The sequence below is a fragment of the Ursus americanus genome, chromosome 8 (genome assembly GCF_024610735.1).
Source record: "Ursus americanus isolate L20-20 chromosome 8, mUrsAme1.1.p, whole genome shotgun sequence".
NCBI lineage: Eukaryota > Metazoa > Chordata > Mammalia > Carnivora > Ursidae > Ursus > Ursus americanus.
Genome location: NC_142134.1, coordinates 43058365 through 43081263, shown reverse-complemented (window position 1 = coordinate 43081263; position 22899 = coordinate 43058365). Strand labels below are relative to the sequence as shown.

Sequence of the window (22899 nt, the reverse complement as noted above, 5' to 3'; positions counted from 1 at the left end):
AACTTGCATGAATACCTGGAGCTTTTCAGTAGCGTCCAACAGCCAGCAAACAACACAGGGATTCCGAGTAGGATTGTAAAAGCTTTGAAATGGTAACCACCGCCCTTGAAGTCCTATGTGTACAATAGCCTGAGGTCCACCCTTTCTTAATCGACTGAATCATTTGTCCAAAGGCGGAGTTCTAGTCCTCCTTCTGTCCAGCCTTGTTCCTGGGTGGAGAAGGGAGGCAAGCTGCAGTGTTTCTATCAGCAGGTAGCCAGTAGCTGCACGCGGGCATGTGCAAACACACACACACACACACACACACACACACACACACACACACACACACACACAGAGTGAGTAGTTACAAAGGATGGGGATGTGGCCACTTTTTAGGTTCCTTTAGGTTCTCCCACCCTCTCTATTTACTCTAACCCAACGCTTTGCACCAAACACTGGCTCTGCCATCAGACTCCTGGGCCTCTCAGGACTGCCTGAGCCCCCCGCCGGTGGACAGCCCTGGGTGCTTTCCTTTGCACTACTCCCCATCTGACAGGAGTCTAGGACCACACCCTCTCACTTGGCCAAAGAAGAGGTCTTTGAAAAAACAGGAGGGGGAGGGGAGCTTTCAATGAGCAGCACTCTTTCTTCCTCTTTAAATATACAATCTGGCCCATCTAGTTCCTTCTTTCTGGATGATGGTGTGGGGAAGTCAGTGACCCACGGAGACAGAGTATCCTAAGGCTGGGTGGGGCTTGCCTACTGTTAGTAACTGCTTCTCTAATCACTCTCACTTGGAATGTGAAATATTAGGGAAGCAAAGTAAAGAAATTTGCATAGCAACTGGTTTCAATCCACTATTGGCTAAATATAAATGTCTCCTAAAAACCCACCACCACTGCCTCATCCGCCATGTCCACCACCGCAAAAAATCCCATCAAGAACCCACTTCCAAGCCTGGCACTCAGAACACATAGTAAGAGAACACGCTTAACACACAAGCCTGAAGGGTGAGTGTCTGGATTGCCCCTGGGTGGGACACCACTGTGCCTGTTTTATCTGTAGCCCTTTCCACTAGACTGCCCACAAAACCACTAGATTGAGTGGGACCTTGTCTTTAAGCCTAAGGACCAAGATCAGCAGTGACAGAAAATACTTCTGCCAGCCCTGCCTTTTGCTACCCAGAACAGCACTTCCTTATAGTTCTGCTGCTCTGGGGGCTCCTGCTAACTCCAGGGGAATGCAGGGAGGAAGCACACATGTATCTGGAGGTGGGGGTAAGAGAGCAGAACCCCTATACGTCTTTTCTGAATGGATTAGGATTCATCTCTGGAAAACCACTAAATTGCAACCCAGGTCCAATGGATCTAAGTCTTCCATTTTAGAAAAATCCATCAATCTGCTTGCTCTGCCAGATGGCTCAAGCCTAGTATCCCGGCATGTGTTTGGTTAAAATCTCTCCCCCACATCATCCATGTCTTACGTGATGCATCTGGGATTCAAAGGCTGTGATTGAAAGAGCCTTCAAACTCGCAGGTGTGCAGCTCACCGGGGACACTACACACAAATTTAAAATGCAGCAGCCATTAGTGTCCAGTCTCGTTACTTTCATGGCCGGGAGAGGCTGAACATGAATGCACGGACACAGAGGCCCTTTTGGGGTGGAGGGGTGGGGAAGGTAACTGAAGACCCTCAACAGGGACAAGATGTTCTGCAACTTCTGGAAGTAATCAGAGCGAGCAAAGCCAAACAGCCCATTAACATTCATGCACAGACAGCTCTACCTGGCCAAGTCTGGGACATCCGAGTGGTTGAAGCGGATCCAGAAAGTGGACTAAATCAACTCAGTCCCACTGAAAGTGGAGTCAGTTCCAAGGACTTAATCGGTCTTGAAGGTTGGTTTGTTTTGTTTGTTTGTTTTTTTAAACCACACTTTAAATAAGGTAGATTTCCTAACATCAGATCAGCCATGTAACCATCCTGCTCCATCAGAGGAGCTCTTGGTGCTTTACAGAGACCAAGGGCTCCCTCTGGCACAAATAAGACCACAAGAGCCCTCTGCCAGTGGGAGCTGCCAGAAGCTTGAGGCCAGGGTCTGGACTAGAGAAATGTCCATTGTTCCTTTTCCAGAAGGTCCCCAGCAATATTTCCTCCCCTTCTGGTCCTCTAATCCTGCAGAATCCCGACAAGTAGGGGAGTTACTTTCTTCTCTGGGGACAGTGGTAGAGTATACAGGTATTTACTTACTGAGTAGTCTGGGTTGACAAAAATCCTTGAATGTTTTCTAGTCCCCCTTTTTTTTTTTTAAATGAGAGAGAGAGAGAGAGCATGCGTACACACAAGCAGCAGGAGGGGCAGAGGGAGAAACAGGCTCCTTGCTGAGCAAGGAGCCTGATGTGGGGCTCGAGTCCAGGACCTTAGGATCATGACCTGAGCTGAAGGCAGACACTTAACCAGCTGAGCCACCCTGGCATCCCTAGTCCCTTCTTTTCCAATGGCTCTTAATATTTGAGAACTTTTGAAATTATCTTCTTGTAGGATAGGAGTCACACAAACATTCTTTCACTTACGGGAAACAATTCCTTTCCAGCTGGTTTAATTTCTGCTCTGAGCTCTTTAGAGTAAATGTATACGTAAGTCACCACATACCAGGGCTGCTGTTACCTAAACTGATGCTATCAAAAAAACCGCTGACTGCAGGTTTTAAGATTAAAAGTAGGCTTTCAGAAAACAGCAACAAAAGGGTCCTGGAAGCTGCGGGGGTAGGCCCCCACTGCAAGCTGCTCCCTTTTTGCAACGCCTGCAAATTGTATTTAATTTCTGCCATCCTTGCGTGGGGCATCCATGACAAAGGTCCGCTTGGTCGTGTGGTGAAGACTAGAAATTTAGTTTTCAGATGCTCCAGTTATTTTTGCTCAGGTTATTAATCAATTCCAAATCTAATGCCATTTGAATAAAGTCGGCGCAGCAAATACACTGTTCTTGCTAACAGATCCACATGACAATGGGGCTTCGCTTGAATGTATTTCAATACCTACTTCAAAGTCAAGTGGCACACCAGCTTGTAAAGTTTGTTAAGAATAAGGGTTACTGCTTGTAAAGCTTGTTAAGAGTAAGGGTTATTGCATGATAAACAGAGCTTTCTGTTGGAGTAATCACTGGCAGAGAGTGGTTGCAGACTTACATGTCCTTGATTATTGGGGTCAAACATTTGTCTTTAGTAAAGTAAGGATGTTGGATTATATTCTAAAAATAAATGGCAGGAATGTGTGCTGTGACTTCAGGATTCTCTAGTGGGTGGGTGGAGGGATCAACCCAAGTTGGGATACGGATAGTCACTGAGTAAATTCAGAAGAATGCTCTCTAAAATCATGTTGATTTGGCAAGGTTATCTTACAAAGATAGGTTGGGTTGAATAAAATTATTTCCCGGGGGGGAAAGAGGGAATAATTAGTGCCAAACTATTCATGTAGTGGAAAGTTCTACACTTTGGGAAGTTGAGAGACTTGGTGGTTTCTAAAAAGCAGATCAACATAGTGCATGGCTTTTTCCCCCTGAAATTTATGGTTCATAATTCTTTAATTCCAGTCTCTAGATCAAATGGAAAAAGTGGACACCCATTCAGTCATGTCAGAGACTTAGGGTCACCAAACAGTTCTGAATACTTAAGAATAAGATGCCCAGATAGTGGACTGTATCAATTCAGCTCAGAGAAAAAAAAAATACACAAGTTAAAACAGAAGAACTGAGCAATAGCTTGAGAATCTGTAAGCTCACCCTGAGTCATAAAGAACAGGCCAAGAAGCTTAAAAGAACACTGATCTACTGGTTTTTAAAAGAGGCCGACACCAAAATAAAAACGTTAAGACATGAAATGCTAAACTCCTTTAAAAATGGAAGCATAAATAAGTGAAATTGAGAGTTACAAACTCACATGGATCAGTTTGGACAAAAAAAATAGGAAGAAGAGGATTTGGCAAACACAAACATACATAAATCAGCTGCTCCAGATGACACACGTCCTCAGGGGATAAGAGAATTTGACTAACATGCTTACTGAACAATGGTGCAGTAAAGATGAATAATTATTTCTGAAAAATTACCTTGCACACAAGGGGATGTCAGAAGATTGGAAAAAGACCAACAGCATGTGATAGTGATATAGAAAGAAAAGAGAAAAGGTAGTGAGAAATCAGCGTAGGATACATGCAGTTGTTGGTTGTGGAGTAAGTATTAGGGGAGCAAGATTTAGAAGGCTCAGGATACCAGGCATGAATAAACAAAGAGCGATCTGCATTTAAGGTATCATAGACAAGTTCATGGGATTATCTTGAGGACTTTAATACTGCTCTTGTGGTAGTCAAGAATATAAGGTATGGGGAGGAGGGCACTGAGCCAAATGTGTGCTGGGTCTTGGGAAAGATTTTCTCTATCGGTCCAAAGATTCAAAATGGAGGCTTGAAAATGGATGGAAACCCCAAACAAAAGAGGTATTAAGCCCACTCATGGAGAGGTGTTTCAGAGGGGGATCTTACCCTGCCAACACATCAATACCCTGACCACTACCCTGATGACACCCCAGGACAGGGTGTCATGAAATTTATGGAGGACGCTCAGGTGGGGGAGTACCACAGAAGACCTGAGACAGGAGGTAGGAAGAAAACCGGGTCAGACAGACACACCTGCAAACAGAATCCACCGAAAACAGGTATGAACAAGCTGGAGAAATACAGAAGGCAAAATAATTTAGGGATGGGAAAATTAAACGTGAATTCACACTGGAGCAAGGGCGGGGGGCATTGTGTGGAGAGGGAGGCCATTGGTAGCAGAGACTCGTTTAGAACTACATTGGGAACATGTGACCCAGAGTGATGTTTAACCAGGTGAAAATCCTCCCCCAACCTCCTTCAGAAATAATCCAGCCAAGGCAAAAGAGGAAGTAGCAGGAACTCCCCTTCAGCCAGCCTGCCCAGGCACCAGCTCCTTTTCTGGAGGAAATTCTGCAGGAATCCTCATTCACACTCTACAGATGACACAACAGAGGAGAGAGGTTAAGGCCACATAAGGAGACGTGGAGCAAGACAGTGTCAGATCTAGTGTGTGCAAACAGGTCAGCCTTACTCCACAGTCAAGTTCTCCCGTACCAGACGTCCTCACAGCCTTCCCTCTGTCCCTTTCTGCGCAAACGCCACTTTCTCAGAGGCCTTATATAAATAAACCAGGGTCAGGAGATGCTGTCTTACTTCATAACACTTATTTCCATCTGATATGCCAGATGGTTGTTTACCGGCCTCTCATTGGAACATACGTACTGCAGGGTTCTCAGAGCCTTAGAACATGGCTGATGTTTCATAGGTACTTGATAAATGCCTGATATTAAATTATGCACTTTCCAGGAAAGAGTACTTTGTTTTTGCTAATTCATCTACTTGTAGGTTGCCTAGTTTGGAAAAAAAAAATCACTTATAAAACAAAACACTTGGGGAAGAATTTTAAGAAGTGGGAAAAGTCTTGCTGGATTTTTTTCAGAACATTGATTTACTTCTACTGGACAAAGCAGTCAATCTGTTTCTGCATCGTACCGATTTTATGAATAGAAACGCCCTGCCTTCGTTAAATAGCAGACGAAGAATCTGAAGGAGAACCAAGCCACTAAACTCCTTTGGGGTCCACATGTCTCATTCCAAGCCCACCCACCACACCGAGAAAGACGAGATAGATATACGTACAAAGAAACCGATGGAAAAGTTGAGAAGTCAACTGGTCACCCTGTTGCTTTCTTTTTATTTATTTATTTTTTTTATTATATGTTAGTCACCATACAGTACAGCTTTCTTAATGATACTAAGCAACTGATGAGGGATGTAAAAGAAAAACCAAATTGACCACATTTTCTCACAGAATAACTTATCTGGTTATTTTGTCATTGAAGAAACAATGCCTAAGTTAAAGCACTCTTTCCTTAGCCCCATTGACCCTCCCCTGTTCTATCTTTGAGCCCTAGACACCACGCCTGTTTAGCTGCCATTTGGGGTTTTAAATTCTCTAAAGCAGGTCATAAGCGTTTGGGGGCTTTTTATGGAGAGTCAGCATCTCTCAAGTGTTTAATCATTCTTTTGTGATGTAAAAGGAATTATAATTCTCTGATGAGGCTGGGCTGCTGTCCTGAGTAGAATCAGAGGCGGCCAAAAGGGGGGAGACTTCCGGAAAGAGCCTCCAGTAACCGGACACCACCACCACCACTGCCTAATACCACATGGGTCTCTTTTCTAAAGAGAAAAAGTATGCAGGGAACAGAGAAAGGAAGTTGGCTTGTAGAGTAGCAAAGGGAGAAGCAAAAATAGCTACCATTGGTCGCTAATGTTCATGGCCAGGCATGGTGCGGGGGCTGTCTCTGCAGGAGCCCATGGAGCCCTTACAAACACCCCGAGGCCGCGCTCAGAGACGTTAAGGCAGCAAGCGACACAGCCAGCGTCTGGCTGGCTCTGGAGTCCACGCTCACGATCACCAGGCTACACGGCCTGCACTTCCCTGATGACCCCTCAGATCCTCACAGAGTTTGTGTCATCGGGGAACGGGCTTCTGCTTTTGAGGGCTGCCCAGATGTTATTTTCTTTTTTTATAAAAAAATGCAGCATTTTGGAGAAAAGGGCTCTTGCAGACGCATTCACAGCAGAATCCCTCGGATAGCCTCTTCGTTCATCGAGAAGCTCATGAGGCCAAAGAGGTTTTATGCTGAGCCCCTTACGCCTATTTCAGTGGAAAAAGTAATTCTACCTGCTGGAAAGCTGCACCTTCAGCGTAATTTTAACTGGCCAGAGAAACTACACAAATATTTTGCCCAGAAAAATTTCTTCTATAAAGCAATTTACTTTTCTGGTTAGGAATCCATCGCAGTCCCCCAACCCGGGCCTAGGGAATTATGAAGACCCGCGGCAACGGGACCCCCACCCCCAGTAACGCCATCTTCACAGCAACAGGGCAGATGCAGTGGGGGGAGGAGGGGCTGGGGACAGCCCTGGTCCGAGAATCAGGACGCCTGTGTCCCAGGCTGGCTGGCTCCTCTAGGGGAGCTACCCCAACCTCAAGCAGTCTTAGCGCTCTCATCAGGAGGATGGGGATTTGCTGCGTTCGCCGTGAGGTTCAAGTAAGGCCATTTATCTTCCATTACCACAGCTAATGCTTACAGCGCACATAGGACACTCCAGGCGTCCACTAAGTGCCCCATGCGTGTATTCCATGCTGACCCCGTGAGGCAGGTGCCACCGTTAAGAGCTCTGATTGAAGGATGGGGAACTCGTGGCCCAGCTGAGGTGAGTTAATCTGAGGTTCCGTAGCTCTCGTAAGGGACACGCCAGCATTTGAACTCAGATCGGAGTGGCTTCAGAGGCTCTGTTTTTAATTACTACAAGCTGAAGCTTATAACTGCTTCATGGTTGGGTTCAGCCCTGTCTCTCCGCTGCCATCCGTTGAGGAAACCCTTGGATGCCATGTTCAAATGTAAAGCCTTATTACTGTCAAAGGGCCCCAGTTTGCAAATTGGTCAAGGAATTCCTGAGAGAACGTTCTGAGCATGCGCATCCATCCGGTCAGATCCCCTCCAAGGACACTCAATTCCTCACAGGTGATGGAGGCCATCACTGCAGCACATCTAGGCCATTGCTTTGCCCGAAGCAGTTTAAAATTTTAATAACTAGCTACAGCTTTATGGTTGCCTGAGGCTAGATTAAAATAACGAACCCATTATTTTTTCCCCAAAACTGTTATGACGTGTTTGAGGTCACATAGTTTGTTACTGACAGGGCTGAGTCATTCGGGTAAATTACTGTGCCTCAGGTTCTTCTATATAAATGGGAATATTGGACCAGATCATCTCCAAGGCCTCCTCCGGCTCTAACAAAAGGATGGTCTGGGCCACAGACTCCACCAGCCAAATAATATGCTGGATCGGGCCTTCCTCTTCACATTGAGGAAGGGGGACAGGAAAGAGGAAGTAGGAGCTTCAGTGTCAAGGTAACAAGGAAGAGAGCTAAGTGGCTGAGGGAGACTCCGGGGAGAGAAGGGACTGTGGTAAGGGACCCACCCATGGGAGTGGACCCACATGGAAGGAGTGGCCCTTGCCCACCGACCAATGGCTCCGTGCTCATTCGGCTTCACCTTGAGACACTGGACACCCTCTCTCAGCTCAGCCACTTACCAGTCTCTTCAGTGAGGGAGGGAAGGAAAAAAAAAGGGGGGGGGCCTGTACGGATCCAGCAATCCACTTTTCTTGATTTCAGCCCATCTGTGCTCCTTGTGGATGGAGCTTTATGGTCAAATTTCACGACAAAGACTTCCATCTATTGTAGGATGTCCCATTATTTTACAGATTATCAAGAAAGCAAAATCCTGCCCATTAACCTCGTACAGTGTCATTGATAAGATACAGCCTGCTCTCAGAGATAGTAACGATTTTAGAATTGATGAAGTATGTTTTCGTAGCTACTACTATTATTAAAATCTATACTTAAAGGGCTTGCCAGGTACTGGGAACTGTATTACGTGCTTTACATAATCTCCTTCAGTACTTATCACAACCCATGAGGTAGGTGTTGTTATCCCCATTTATAGAGAAGAAAAGCTCAGAGAGGCTAAGTAACTTGCCCAAGGTTGCCCAGCTGGCAGAGACCAAATAGGAACCTGAGTCAGTCTGACTCCAGAGCACGTGCCTTTAGTCACCAAGTTCTCTCACCACCAACCTTCACGGTGGTGGGCCATCTGATTACGGTCCTCAGGATGACAAAGGGACTTAGTCATTGTCTTGGGGCCCTGGCTTCTCCTTCTCTTACTCTAGGTAGAAATGCTAATGAAGAGGATGGAGAAAGGGCCACAGGTACCTCCTTGGCCCACGGGGAATTGGGGAAAAACACTTCTTAGCTCTGGATATGCAAGAGTTAAACACAAAAGCCGGCACCAGAATTCCCAGGGCTGGCTCTATACGGAAATAAAAAAGTGGGGGGGGGGGGCAGGTGGGGGGACACAGACTGTAGGTCATTGCTCACACAGGAGGGGGTTACCGTAAGACTGATGATTACATCTCAAGGCATGCAGGAGCCTTCCAAGAACTTGGGGACCTAGCAAGTATGAATTCATGATTGCATCTTAAAAAGAGGACTCCTCCAACTCTAAATCCTTCCGTTTTCACAACCCTGGTCCCTCTCCAGCCCCACTCTTGGTGGTGGGGTGGGGGTGAGGGAGGTTTATGAAAACAGGTATGGTTGAGAGTAGAGGAAGCTGGGACAGTAGGGTCCACATGAGCCACATGAAGAAGTGATGGTCCAAAAAAAGGGAAAAGTGACTAAGAAAAGATGTCTGGTTCTTTGGCCCACAAGTTTTCGTTGGCCTGCAAAAATGGGCCATTTCCTGCCCTATTCCTTCCAAGGCCAATCCCACAGGCAGGCAATGGGACATTTACTGTTTACTTTGAAGGGGTGGTGTTCTAATGCAAGACGAGTCCTGAGAGCCCGTAACTCTGTGGTGGTCTCCTAAGTGCAGACACCCATGAGGAATGTGGGGAGGATGTAACAGAACTCTTACACAGACTTCATCTTTTACCGGTATTTGTGCTAGATGCTAGGTTTCTGGTGGGTAGAATATAGTAACACAGGTGTAAGCAGATAGCTATAGACTGGATAGACATATGGACCAATTTCCTTATTCATACAAGTCTGTGACCAAAGAGTTGGAAGACTATCACCTTCAGAAGATACTCCCGCATTCTCTAAGTTCCCCGCGAAGCTCTGGATGGCAAAAAAAAAAAAACAAAAACCAAAAAAAAAAAAAACCAAAAAAAAAAAAAACACCAAAAAAACCCCCCAAAAAAAAAACAAAAACAAAAAAACCAACTAAAAAAAAAACCAAAAAGAAAAACCCACTCATTCTAGTTAAATTCATAAGATTGTTTTGAAGATCTTGCCTTTACATTTCCCTCAATTTGGTAGTAAATTAATAGAATTACTTTTTCTCTTTTTCAAGCTACTAGCCTAGTATTTGGAGTTTGCCAAAACTATATTACTCAAAATTACCTAAATAACTCCTTTATTGCATTGATAGAGGGGGACGGGAGGGTGTAATTAAGAGATATGGCAACTAATTGCAAAGTGTAGACCTTATTTAGCTGATTCAAACAACCTGTAGGATAGACAAACGGGGAAAATGTGAGCTGAATGGACATTTGATATTAAGGAATTAAAGTTAATTGTTTCTGCTGTGATATTAGTGTTATGGTTAAGACTCCTTACCCTTTAGAGATAAATACTAAAAGGTCTACCAATCAAATATGGTGTTTGAGATTTGCTTCAAAACAATGCAAAGATCTAGATGAAACGAGAGACCAACGAATTGTTATTTAAGGTGGGGGATAGGGTACATGGGGATTTAGGATACTTTTCTACTTTTGCGTTGAGGTTTTCATTATAAGAAGTTAAAAAGAAAATAAAGTCAAGCAAACATGGAGCAATCGGTGAGGGAGTCCTGCCGTGAAAGAAATCCTCACTCTGTTGGTCATGCACCTGACTGAGTCAGGTGACCCAAAGAAAGGCAAACACAATCGGCCAAGCATTTGAGTGGGATCTTGACACTCCCAGGGTTTGCACTGTACACCAGAAAGCGAATGGTTTGGGACTGGAGTTGCTTTACTGCTGGCAAAAGAGAACTTACTGATTCTCAGTGGAAAAAAAATAAAATAAAATAAGACCGTTAAGTTGGATCCCTGTGAAATTTGGACATCAAAGAATGATTGCAAAGCAACATTTTGATGAGTTAAGTATAAATGAACCAGGAACATGCGGCTTCAATTTCCTTCCAAATACACACGTTTGTAGATTTAAGGAAAAACGCTCTATTAAACATGTGCTAAACGGCAATGCTTCGAAAGACATAAAGAGAGTCACTGAACCCGAATGGGCCCTGGCTCTGATCCCCCAGACTGGACCCTGTTCCTCTCCGTTGGAAAAGGATTTCTCCACCTCACCCCATTTCCTCTGTAAACTCTACCTCCTTCCTTCCGGGTCTAATCCAAACTTGACTTCAGATTCTCAAAACATAGGACAAGAAAAATCCAGAGGTCAGCAATTTTTTTCTTTTCCGTTTTGATGAGAAAGAAGCAAATTCTTGGAGACCCAACTTGGAAAGTGTTTACTGGCAAATTCATAAAGCTCACGCCGTTGGTTTAAACTTGGAAAGTGTCGGGAGTAGTTAACACAGTGAAGTGCAGAGGAAATGGCAGCTGAGGGGATCCCACTGTGCTCCCTCCCCTCCTCCTTCATGCCAGAAAGAGCCCAACTGAAACCACCTAGACGGCCCTCATGCTGAGCTCCACGTGGTACGAAGCTTTTGAAGAGCGTGCTCTCCCACCCCCAGCCCACGTCTAGCTGAAGTCCGCAGGGAGCAGAGAACTTACTAAGGCCAGGGCTGCTGCAGAGCCTTGACCTGGGGCAAGGGAACTCGAAAAGCTGGACCAGGCCCCAGTGACCGGCCACGTAAGATGAAGGCAAGCAATCTTCACTTGAGTGCCCCGAATGCCCAGCTAGGTGTGATTTAAGATACTCTTTGGCCTGCAAGCCCCAAAGCGAATGTTTCTGCTTCAGGAAGATGGTGCAGTTTGTCAGAAAGTGTGTTTTGCAGGTTGGCTGGAGAAAGTTCTGGTAGGGAGATGGTGGGTGGTTGGAGTCCTTGGACCTAAGACACTCGGTGGGTGTTCTGTGTCTCTGAAGCCTAGGCCCTACCCCACCTCCCAGGGAGGACACACGCAAGGCTGCCATAGAACTCCTGCTGCTCTTGGCAGCTTCTCCAGAGGGCCTCATCTGTCCACAGCCCTCAGTGGTTCAAGTTACGAAATCGGAGTCACTCATCTTAATTTCCCCACGCAGGGAATTCCAGGGGGAATAAACCTTCCCTGCTTGGAACTGCTGTTTCTACAGGGGTCAGAGTGGAGTTTCTCCCTCCAGATACTGGCACGAACACGGTTCACAGATATGCCACTTACAAACCAAAAATATTTGGCCACAGCCTGTAACGACAACCATTTCCTGACTTCCCGAGAAGTCACACTAATGACAGCAGCACCAGCTTGGGGGACTGGCCACCCTGCGGTGACCATGCCTCCCTGGCTTCCGGCTACCTGCAGCTCTAAAACAGAGGGCGGTTGCCTACTTTGACAAGTGGGACTCGGGTGCACTCGCACTTCCACCACGGGCGTGAACGCAGCCTCGGGCAGCGCGCGACGTGGAAGTGAGAAGTACCGGAGTGTGACAGGAGCTAGAAACGGTAAGGGTGGGGAAAGAGGACAAACTCTGCAGTTTTCTGTACGTGACTCTTGAGAGTTGGGCGCGTACCATAAAACGCATCTCACCAGACTCTAAGGTTTTTCCCTGGCATTCTTGCAAAACAAAGTACATAAAGAGACATTACCAAAGCCACACAGACCAAGGCCATTGTTTTCTGCAACACCAGAGATGAGGCTAGCTTGCATCATTAGAATCAAGATCAACGCTCCCTTCCACAGAAACCAAACTAGGACCGTCTTTATCCGACCTTGCAAGATGCAGCAATCGGCCAAGATAGGAGCCAACTTCACGTCGCTCAGTTTAATCGAAGCGTGAAACATGTAGACGCTGGGGGTGCCGAAATGAACATCTCTCAGGCTCTCCCTCAGGACTCACCAGGTAGAGGAGGCAGACGGGAAAGCCGCTGACGGTACAGAGCAGACCGGGAGCGCTGGTGCTCCTCGGGGCAAGTCCGGGCGAGCTGACGGGCGAGCTGGAGCTGAGAGCTCTCGTACCGCAGGGCTCCTAAGGATCACCTGGGGAGCTTGTTGAGCATGAAGACCGTGGGCCCATGAGGATCACCTGGGGAGCTTGTTAAGCATGAAGACCGTGGGCCCATGAGGATCACCTGGGGAGCTTGAAAACATGCCCCCTGCCGAATATTTTTGTTTTAGCAGGTTTTAGAGCCCAAATATCTGCACTGAAAAATACAAACCTAGCCTTCAGTTCTCCCCTGAGTGGTCCTCAGAACGCATGCTGCTCTAAAGACTTCACCTGTATGTCTCCTCAGTTGTAGGGCGGCAAGTCGGCCCCGAAGGACGAGAAGGCCATAACCACGCTCTTGTCTATGAGACTGAGAATCCATTTCCTATATTTGCTTTGGGGTGTAGGAAATTCAGAGAGTTTGTGGAAGGGTGGGGCGTGAGGGCACATGGGGGAAGAGAGCATGGCCCTTTATGGTCATGGGGTGCTCTTTGCAGGCCCTGAGAGCAGTCCTAGATATCCTGCCTCTAACCTATGGACTGGGATTCCACATCAAATGCTCTGGTTTTAGGCTGCTTCTGTGGAATTCACTGTCCTCTGCATCGAGGCAATAGGTGACCATGGACACACATGTTTAAAGATGGAGCTGCCCAGGGTCATCAACTGTTGAGTCTGAAGGCCAAACTGGGCAGGCAGAAGTGATCTGCTGGATTGGACAAAGTGTTTTTGTTTTGTTTTAAAATGAATCTGAATGCTTTTAGACATTATACTATTATATATGTATATGATATTTTACATACATATAATATCTTATATATCTTATATAATTGTATAATACGTATCATACACTTATACAATATATATTAAATTATGTCTAAAACCATTTGAATTACACACACGCACACACACACACACACACACACTGCAGTTATTCAGAGGCCTCACCACTTCCTTTTGTCTTACACCTGAATGATTCACATTCCGAAATATCTCCTGCCCTGTTCCCGTAGGCATTTGAGTTTGTGGCCCCCCAGGGCCACACGCTATAACTGACACTGTTTACAGGACTAATTCCAGTTTTCCAGCTGGCTCTGAGGGAACAGGACTCAGACCGAGGGAGCCTTTGCCTTAGAGAGGAAGGAAAATCCAGGAGGGTCTCTGCAGCTTGAAGTATGGTAGACACAGGTCAGACCCACCCAAAACCAAGACGCCAAAGCTCAGATGAGGGGGGCAGGAGGAAGTGTGGCTTCCCAGTGCTTTCCAGTGATTCCACCCAGCTCTGCCTGCCTTCGAGATCCCAGTGGCCTATGGTAGTGAGAGAAGTGTCTCTTCATCTCAGGAACACGCAGCCACCATCCCATGGCCCTAGCTTCCAAGAACGGTGAAGGGTCCCAGCAGTTCCATTTACTGCTCTCCATTGTCATTTCTCAAAGCTTTGGTGACAACCACAGCCACCTTGCAACCTCTGTGAGTGCCCTTCACCCTGTCTGAAGTGCTTTCTCTTCCCATCGTGATTCTGCCTGATCCTTCCCTAATGACTTCAAAATCCAGCTCACACCCCCAATTTCCCTAGAAACATTCCCTGACCAATTTCATGGAAATGGGCAAACTCTACCTCCTCTCAACTTACTGCCTACCCTACTTTTTAAAGAGGTACCCCCTTATGCCTTGGCTCATTGTTAATATTTCTGAGGTGTATAAATTTCATCTTCTCAATTGGATTGTCAGCTCCTTGACGGTGGGTACCGTACCAAATTTTTTACTGCCTCTACTGCTCAAAGCACTGCCACCGTACCTGAAATGTGTCATTAATTTGCTGATTAGTTCATTATCACACTGGTAGCCTCAGGTGACAGCTACATGGAATTCTCTCATCAATCACGCCCAGTGCTTGGAAGCTTCCAGAGAGTTCTGGCAAATTAGTCTGGGAATGCCGTCCTGGCAATTTCCTGGCATTAGGCTTCTTGGATTGTTTCACATTTTGGCAAGAAGGGCCTGTTTGTGTCCCCTACTCAAAAGTTGCCTTGGTTCATGTACTTGTAGAAAACTGATAAGCCAGTGTGAAGAGACTTCCTTTAATTAGACTGTAAAACTGAAGGTAACTTAGTGGAAAGGCTCCTCAGGAGCACCTGCAGTGGGTTGAGCGGTGGTCCCTCCAAAAAGATGTCCAGCTGGAACTTGTGAATGTGACCTTATTGAGAAAAAGATGTAAAGCAGTTAAAGATCTCAAGAGGATCATCCTGGATGATGTAGGTGGGCCCTAAATCCAATGCCAAGTGTCCTTATAAGAAGAGGAAAAGACAGAGAATTGGAAAGGACACAAGTGAGAGGTCATATGGTGACAAAAGCAGAGATTGGAGCAAGGTGGCCAGGAGCCAAGATGCGCCTGGAGCCACCAGGAACTGATGGAGGCAAGGGAGGATTCTCCCTGACAGCCTTCCTGGGGAGTGTGGCCCTGCCCACACCTTGACTTCAAGACCCTGGCCTCCAGAACCATGAGGGAAGAGATTTTTGTTGTTTGAACTTACCAACTACATGGTCACTGCTACAGCAGCCCTAGGAAAGAGCGTGGCAACCAACAAGGACAGCAGGTGGGGGCGAGGGTACGGAGGAGGACTGCTTTGGCCCCAGATTTCAGAGACACCATCAAAGGAGGAGGAGACGTGCCACAATCCCCAGCAGCTCTGCCCTTGTATATTTTCCTAGAAAAGCTTTCATATGCCATTATTACCCCAGAGATGCTCACCAGTCAGTCTTAAGCCAGATACGTCCCCTTTGAACCTTCTTATCTGAGAAGGACTGGGGTTACATTCCAAAAAGGTGGGACCAGCTCATCCTGAAATGCAGGTTCTCAAAAGGAATCGTCTGCCTCCAAGGACCTAGGTCATTTGTTCTCTCTTCCGTTTATCAAGAATTTATTGAGCATTTGCTGTGCTATACAAATTGGCTGGTCTGGCTGATTATAAAAGACACCCTGGTTATCACCGCACATTCGGGGGCTTACCTCTATCTATGACCCACTGAGCTTTTCTAGTCTGGACTCTATGAAGTCTATTTAGAACCCTTCTCACTTGCCCAGCGACTGGAATTTGCACATAAGCCAGCCCTTGCGATGTTTCCCGTCCGAAAGGTTAGGAGGAGGAACACACTCTTATAAATGCTCCCAACAGCGAGGCAAGCACACCTCAGCACTTTTTCCTCCGTTTGCCAGAAGCTATTCACATTCACCCGCAATACCCTTTGCAAGCTTACTAACAAAAGGAGCCAGAAAACTATCACTGTAGAGTTTGAGTGTGTGAGTCATTTCCTTTTGTAAAATGGACATAGGTCGTGTAGGAAAATGTCTTTATTTTTTTAGAGACGCACGGTGAAGCATTTAGGGGCGAAATGTCATGACTGCAATTTACTCCAAACCACCTGAATAAAATCCACGAAGCAAATGTGGCAAAGCCATGGCGGTGAGACTGAGGTGATGGGATGTGGGGGCTCGCTGCATGGTTCTCTCCGCTCGCCATACGTTTAAAAGTGATCAAACCCCAAACACCAGCGGACGTACATTTTTTTACACACAGGGTGATCTCTGTGCTGTGCTGATGGTGTATGTGTTCTCAGGCACGAAACATGGGTGTCTCAATAAAAGGAGTTGTCTTCTCCCAACTAGAAATGCCTGACAGGGGCTGCAGATCTGTGTCTGCAAGCTCGGATCTTAATTGCTCTTTGGTTCTATTTATGGAAGGAAGAGAAGACACATCTATTGAGAAAAAGTAGAGTACAAAAAAAAAAAAAAAAAAAGAGACAGGCAGCGTTGGCACAGAAGCAAGAAGAAAATGCCTCGCTGGGAAAGCAGGGCATCCGTAAGATGGTGTCTTTTGTGTTTTTTTTGTTTTTCTTAAGTCACAGACCTAAGCATGCTGGCTGGCTGGGTGCTTTGTCGAGTGCATGGGATTGATTCCTCTAAACAGACACACCAGCCAGGGAACGGACTCCGGTTCCACCCCCAACACACCCGACACACAAACACAGGCAGGCAGCGTTCTCGCGGGACTCACAGTTCTGAATACAGGAAGTGCAGGTTGCCCACATTGTCAATGTAGTTGGCAGGGCTGAGCCAAGGCAGGACCAGCAGCAGAAGTGCCTTCATTTTCCGACCAGGAGGCTGCTTTCTTCCTGGCCACCTTCTCTCTGTGAGCTGCTGGGGCCCAGCCCAGCTCAGTTCCCTGAAGCAAACCTGGCCACAGCCCCACCATCAGCAGATAGAAGGCATCTGATGGGGAGCCCTGGGGTGGAGCCACGCTGATAAATCACAGGCCTGGGAGAGGGTCGTGCCCTCTGCTTCTCGGGTGGGGAGACAGACCAGAGCGACCCACCATGGTCGGCAAGAGGGCTCGGGCTGAGAGCAGGCAGGCTGATGCCCGGGAAGGGACCTGCCCCTCCTGCAGGATGCCGACTGGTTCTTGGGAAGCAGCTGGTACATTGACATCACCGGCTGGGAGCAGATGGGCTGGAGGCTGAGTTGCGTGGGGAGAGGGCACGGGCATGGCACATTCAGACCCCACAGTGCGGACAGGCAAACCACCAAACGCTGTCCCCCAGCTTGCTAGAGGAAGACACTGTAAGAAATCAGCATCCTTGGAACACAGCCTGGAGATCAGAGCTCGAAGTGAGTCTCCAGAGATTGCGACAGAGGAGGGTTCACCATGAACCAGCTCCGCGTCCGAGTGTATATTTAGAACATGCCTTTAGGGTGTTTTACCTATCCCTGTCCTGACTACGGGGGCGGCTGTAGGAGAAGTGACAACTTCTCTACTCATTTGGACAACTGGCCCTTTACGAGATTAGGCTGTGTCGCTCTCTTTGAGACTAGCAGAGAGCCTGGACAGACAGACCTAGCGTTCTGTCCGAACCAGGTACCGGCTCTGGTTCGGCAAGGAGAGAAGTCCCTCCGTTCCTCTTCCTGCCCTGAGCCGCTGACCTAAGCTCTGGCACCAGCTGTAGGATGCCGGACATTTCATGCGATCCCCGAGCCTCAGCCACCTCATCTCCGAAGTGGAGCTCTCCTCATGCCCGACCCACTGGGTCCCAGCACTTCCAGCCTTCAGGTCTGTGACTCTAGCCCATTAGGACTTCTTTGCATGACTCTGCTCCATCATGCCCCCAGAAGCCCCTGGGACTCCCCTCCTTCTACCCCATCTTCAAGAGGACTAGAATCTGGGATGCCTGGGTGGCTCAGTCAGTTAAGCAACTGCCTTCGGCACAGGTCGTGATTCCAGGGTCCTGGGATCGAGTCCCACATCAGGCTCCTTGCTCAGCGGGGAGCTGGCTTCTCCGTCTGCGTCCTGCTCCCCCTGTTTGTGCTCTCTCTCTCTGGCAAATAAATAAATAAGATCTTTAAAAAAAAAAAAAGAGGACTAGAATCCATTTGGGTCTTTGCAGCTTGAGGCCTCAATCTTAACAGAAGTGGCTTAAAGGGATAGTTCCACTAATGGCACCCAAGAGATTCCAGCAAACTAGCCTGGCCAGGACGAAGAGCAGGGAGAAGTCGGCGAGGCGAGACCAATCGCAGTGAGCTGTAGCAAACAGGAATTTGGCCTCAGAGCCGTGCTTTTACCTGGGGCGGGGCTGAAAGAGTGTGAGCACAGTAGAACCTTGGAATGTACGGGTTTAACTGCCGCAATTTCAGTCAGAGATAAGCCATCTTGATAAAGCATGACATGTATTCATTTATAGCTCTGTCGAGGCTCTCATTTGAATTCCATTCCCTGTAAGCCTGGTACGCGAGTGAGTCAGGGCTGGTGAAAAGGAAGTAAAATGAAAAGCAGTACCAAGGAAGTTAGGTTTGGTATTTGGCTGCTGGAGTCAAACAGACGACTTGGAACCCTAGTTCTGCCGCATACTAGCTGTGTGACACGGGGTATGTTGTTTAACCTCCCTGAACCGCTGTCTCTTCCTCTGTAAAAGAAAGACAATAATAATAGTGCTTACTCATAGTGCTGGTAGGAAGGTGGAATGAGACAATGCCTATAAAGAGCAAAAGGCTCAATGAGTGTTAGCTATCGTTATAAAAATTGTTATTAATAATAATAATAATGAATAATAACCACTCGTAACAGTGAATGAGCCCAGCCGACAGCTCAGCACCGATCTCCAAGAGGCTTTGTTATTCTCTTTTCTTTCCTCCTGCACTGTTAGGGACATGAAAGGTTACAGCCTTTTCCTGAACATGGAGTTTCACGGAGTCCTGGGACATGCTCTTCTCAAGTGTCCAGGATCTGCTGGATAGATCATGGCTCAGGAAGAGCATGGTGTCTAAAAAAAGGCTGTGGGTTTCATGGTGTGCTAGATTGTATTTCCGATAATCTTGGACATGTCAGAGTGCTTCTCCAAGTCTCCATGACAAAAGAAGGATGTTTGCCCTTTTACCCCCTTGCATAAAATTCTTTGATGGATATGAATGTGATATAAAAATGAAGGAACGTTTTGTTGCTGCTTATGTTGTTTGCTAGAGGCTGCAAAAACTGCTGGTTGCCTATGCAAGATCTGATCTTCTCTTCTTCCTTTTAACAGAACCTAGGTTTAGTTCGAGGGGGTAATGTGCTTTAGCCTCTCTCACGGATGGCTGGCCATATAACACAATACTGGCCAAAGAGGTATAAGCAGAAATTACTGGGTGAGGCATCCCAGAAAGTTTTTTAAAGCAAAAGTCTCAGTTTGCACATTTGTCAGTTTGCCGTTCCTGCCAGTACCTCCTACCTGGTTATTTCTGCCTGGAGCTTGGATGTGATGCTGGAGTTTGAGCACCCATTTTGGAAGCGAGAGGTGACAAAATTGAGGATGAAAGCTAATCTGCAAAGCAGAAAGGCCTGGATTCCTGATGGCATCATGATAACATTATACTAGTCATGGACTTCCTACCCCCATAGTTTCTGTTATATAAGACAAATGAAACTTTTGCAAAGTTAAACCAATATAATTTGAATTTTCTCATATCTCCCATCAGATGTAATCCTAATAAAATCCCTTGGGGACAGAATCCCACCTTCAAATGGTCATATTCTGTAGCTACAGTGCCAGTAAATAGCCTTAACCCTAACCCTTGTACCTTTTGCCTAAGTTCTACCTAACCATAAATGTAATTTCAGATATTACCTATGACCTCCTGTTTTTTTGTCTCTCTTCATTAAACAGGGAACTCCTTGCAGGCAGGAGCTCTACTGATTTTGTTCTGTGCTGTATCCTCACCATAGTGCCTAGAACACAGTAAATGCTCAATAAATACTTGTTGAAGGAACTAGAATTCAACTTGGTTCAAGAGTCAAATTTTTGGACCAATCTTCCTTGATCAGATGCAAATTAGCAAAACAAAACAAAACAAAAGGACTTCAGGACTTCCAACGAGGGAAGAGCCATGGCAGAGGTCAAGCATTCATACAGATGGAAAACAAATGTCCAGGAAGAGAGAGAAAAGGTAAGGAAGATTTCAGGGCATGAGTGCCCCGGAGAATGTTGTTTCTTTAGCAAATTGCTTGGAGCATGATTGAAACTCAATGATTCTCCCGGAAAGTTAAGAGAGGACAACTGCCTCATTTCTTCCGTGCCCAGGAGTGTGCAAAGAGCAGCTCTCAGCCAGGTAGGAACCAGGAAAAAGCTGGGTTCAGGATTGGAATGTCACTTGAAGAATGTATGTCAAAACACAGTTATAGGGAAAATGTGGAGACTGGCTGACGTGACCAACAAGACTTGTAACCCATCCATCTTTCCACAGGGCACTGCCCCCCAGACCTTTCCTCCGGCAGCAGAATCCTCCCTGCACTTCAGACTGTAACTGTGTCTGTGTTGTACAGAACACACTACCGAAAGGGCCACCTGCTGGAAGTAAAGGTCAAGAAAGGTTCCGGGGCAGGTCTTTGGAGAAGAAACTCCCAGGACTTGGGGTGCAAAGTTAATTTAAAAAACAAAACCCCAGGAGCCTTCAGTCAGATGTGTCTTGGGCCAATTATATACACATTTTCATTCAGGGCTGTTTTCAAAACCCTGAACAATGATCTCTTTATTCTGGCTAGTAGCTTAAGGGTCAGCTTTATTATCCCCCATAGTTATTGTCTTCCATAAGACAGAAACTGAAGGGCAAAGGGACTTATCCTATGAAACAATTCACTGTGCATGTGATTTCAACTTCTCCACTCTTCAAAGGTCATTTCCTCAGGGGCAGAAATCATGGTGCATATAGATTTTTCTTTCATTCTATCAGAAACCGGGGATGTACTGTATGGTGACTAACATAATATAATAAAAAATCATTAAAAAAAAGATTTTTCTTTCATTCTGGGCAGGGCCTATTGTAGATCCTTGATAAATATCATACACGTGGATGATGCTATTACACAAGGAAGATGTAGTCGTGAGCCTAAGACAACTCCCACTGAGGATCAGGGAAGTAAAGGCTTTCCTCCCACACACTGCTCTGGGTCAAGAGAGATGCGCCAGACCGGCCCTGGCACCAGCCCCGGCACCAGCCCTGCCATGTCTCCTGGCAATGTCCTTTGGTTAGGAAGGCTGTCTGTCTCTCGACTCCATGAGCCTGTCACCCTCGTGGGAATTCTTTGCAGGAGACCTGTTCGATGGGAGTCCACTAGCATCTAAGAGGACAGAGGCCAATGGAAGTAGCCAGAAGATTCCAAACATTAGCTCACATGCTCAGGCACATTCTCATGGAGGAACCCGCTCATCCGACGTCAGAAACAGTTGTCCAAGGAGCTGCTGGTCCAGCCAGTCATGCACAACCACAATCAGTCCTAAATGTGGCACTGAAGGATTTACATTCAACTCAGGGTCTCAAGAGGCCAGATAACAATGTTTACAGCAGTGTTTACAAACGACATGAATTCTGGAGAACACAGGCAGTGTTTGTTTAAAGACGTGATGCTGCCGGCCCGGGTCTCTGGCTCGAGTCAACGGTTAGGATGAGCGTGGACCTATGGCTAGGTCATGACCAGAGACCTCGGCTGAGGGGGGAAATATTTCTCTACCACGTCGTCTTTTCCCAGAACATTCGAAATGTGATTCATTTCTCTCTTTCTTTTTTAAGATTTAATTTATTTGAGAGAGAGGGAGAAATCAAGAGAGTGCGAGCAGGGGGGAGGGGCAGAGGGACAAGCAGACTCCCCCTGAGCAGGGAGCCCAATGGGAGGCTCAATGCTGGGCTCGATCCCAGGACCCTGGGATCATGACCTGAGCTGAAGGCAGAGGTTTAACCGACTGAGCCACCCAGATGCCCCTCATTTCTGAAGAGCTTCGTATTCAAGGCGCCCAACCGAAATAAGTTCCCATTCTACAGGTGGAGAATCCTAAGCCTGAAGTTCCCCATGAAGCCCGGGACTGTTCGGCTACTGGGATCTGCTGGACGGGAGTGTGTGGACCCACTCGGTCACACAGAGATCTTCAACCAGCATCGTAGTTAAGTCTCCTTAGTAGATAGACCCTGAGCCGGCCTAGTTTATATTCATTCCAATGCCACAAGCCAGATAATATTTTTTAAAAACTCATTACATTTTAAATACCGAAACTGAGATGCAAAATTTACAAAGAAAGCTATCTTCTAGTACCAATGTGTGACCGCGCTCTGGTGTGTGCGGCCACCGACCTGGAGGTCTCTTATGGAAACGTAAGGAACACACTTGCTTCCTGGTCACCTCTTGGGGGCTCCCAGTTAAAGGCACTCTAGAGCAGTAACAATTTAATCTTCATATCCACTCTGAGGGATAGGGGAGGAGATGGACCCCTGGCCCGTTGCTGGCCCGACACCTAACAGGGCTCCAGAGTCAGGTCCTGGATTAGCTCCAAGTTTTGAATCCTTGCCAATCAAACGCCCACAGAGCGGGAGGGGAGGGAGTGTATATTAAGCATTTGATGACTAATATCTACAACATATTTTTGGAAATGTTGGTTTCAACCTACTTAGGAGGCTGACGTGTGGGGCGGATCAAGAGCGGGTGTTGAGGCCCGCACCTCCCTTACGTGGGAGTTTTCCCCTCCGCAGGGAGCTGCTGACGGGTGCCTGTGAAAACTTCTGAGGCCTCAGTGTGAAGAGGTGATTTCAATTAGTTTTGGGTTCTTTCCTCACTGTTGTTTT

General features: G+C 46.8%; 1 protein-coding gene across 6 annotated transcripts in view; it reads right to left on the bottom strand.

Moving 5' to 3' along the window:
* The window catches only part of LNX1 (ligand of numb-protein X 1), a 198890-nt gene that overhangs the window by 72878 nt on the left and 103113 nt on the right, over positions 1 to 22899 (bottom strand). The window contains exon 1 of one of the 6 annotated variants that reach the window (XM_045816008.2): positions 16820 to 17570. The exons of the other annotated variants lie outside the window; for them this stretch is intronic. Coding sequence (XP_045671964.1) covers positions 16820 to 16911 — 92 coding nt within the window. The 5' untranslated portion in view covers positions 16912 to 17570. Of the gene's footprint in view, positions 1 to 16819; positions 17571 to 22899 lie in introns of those variants that run through there. 6 annotated transcript variants of the gene reach the window in all.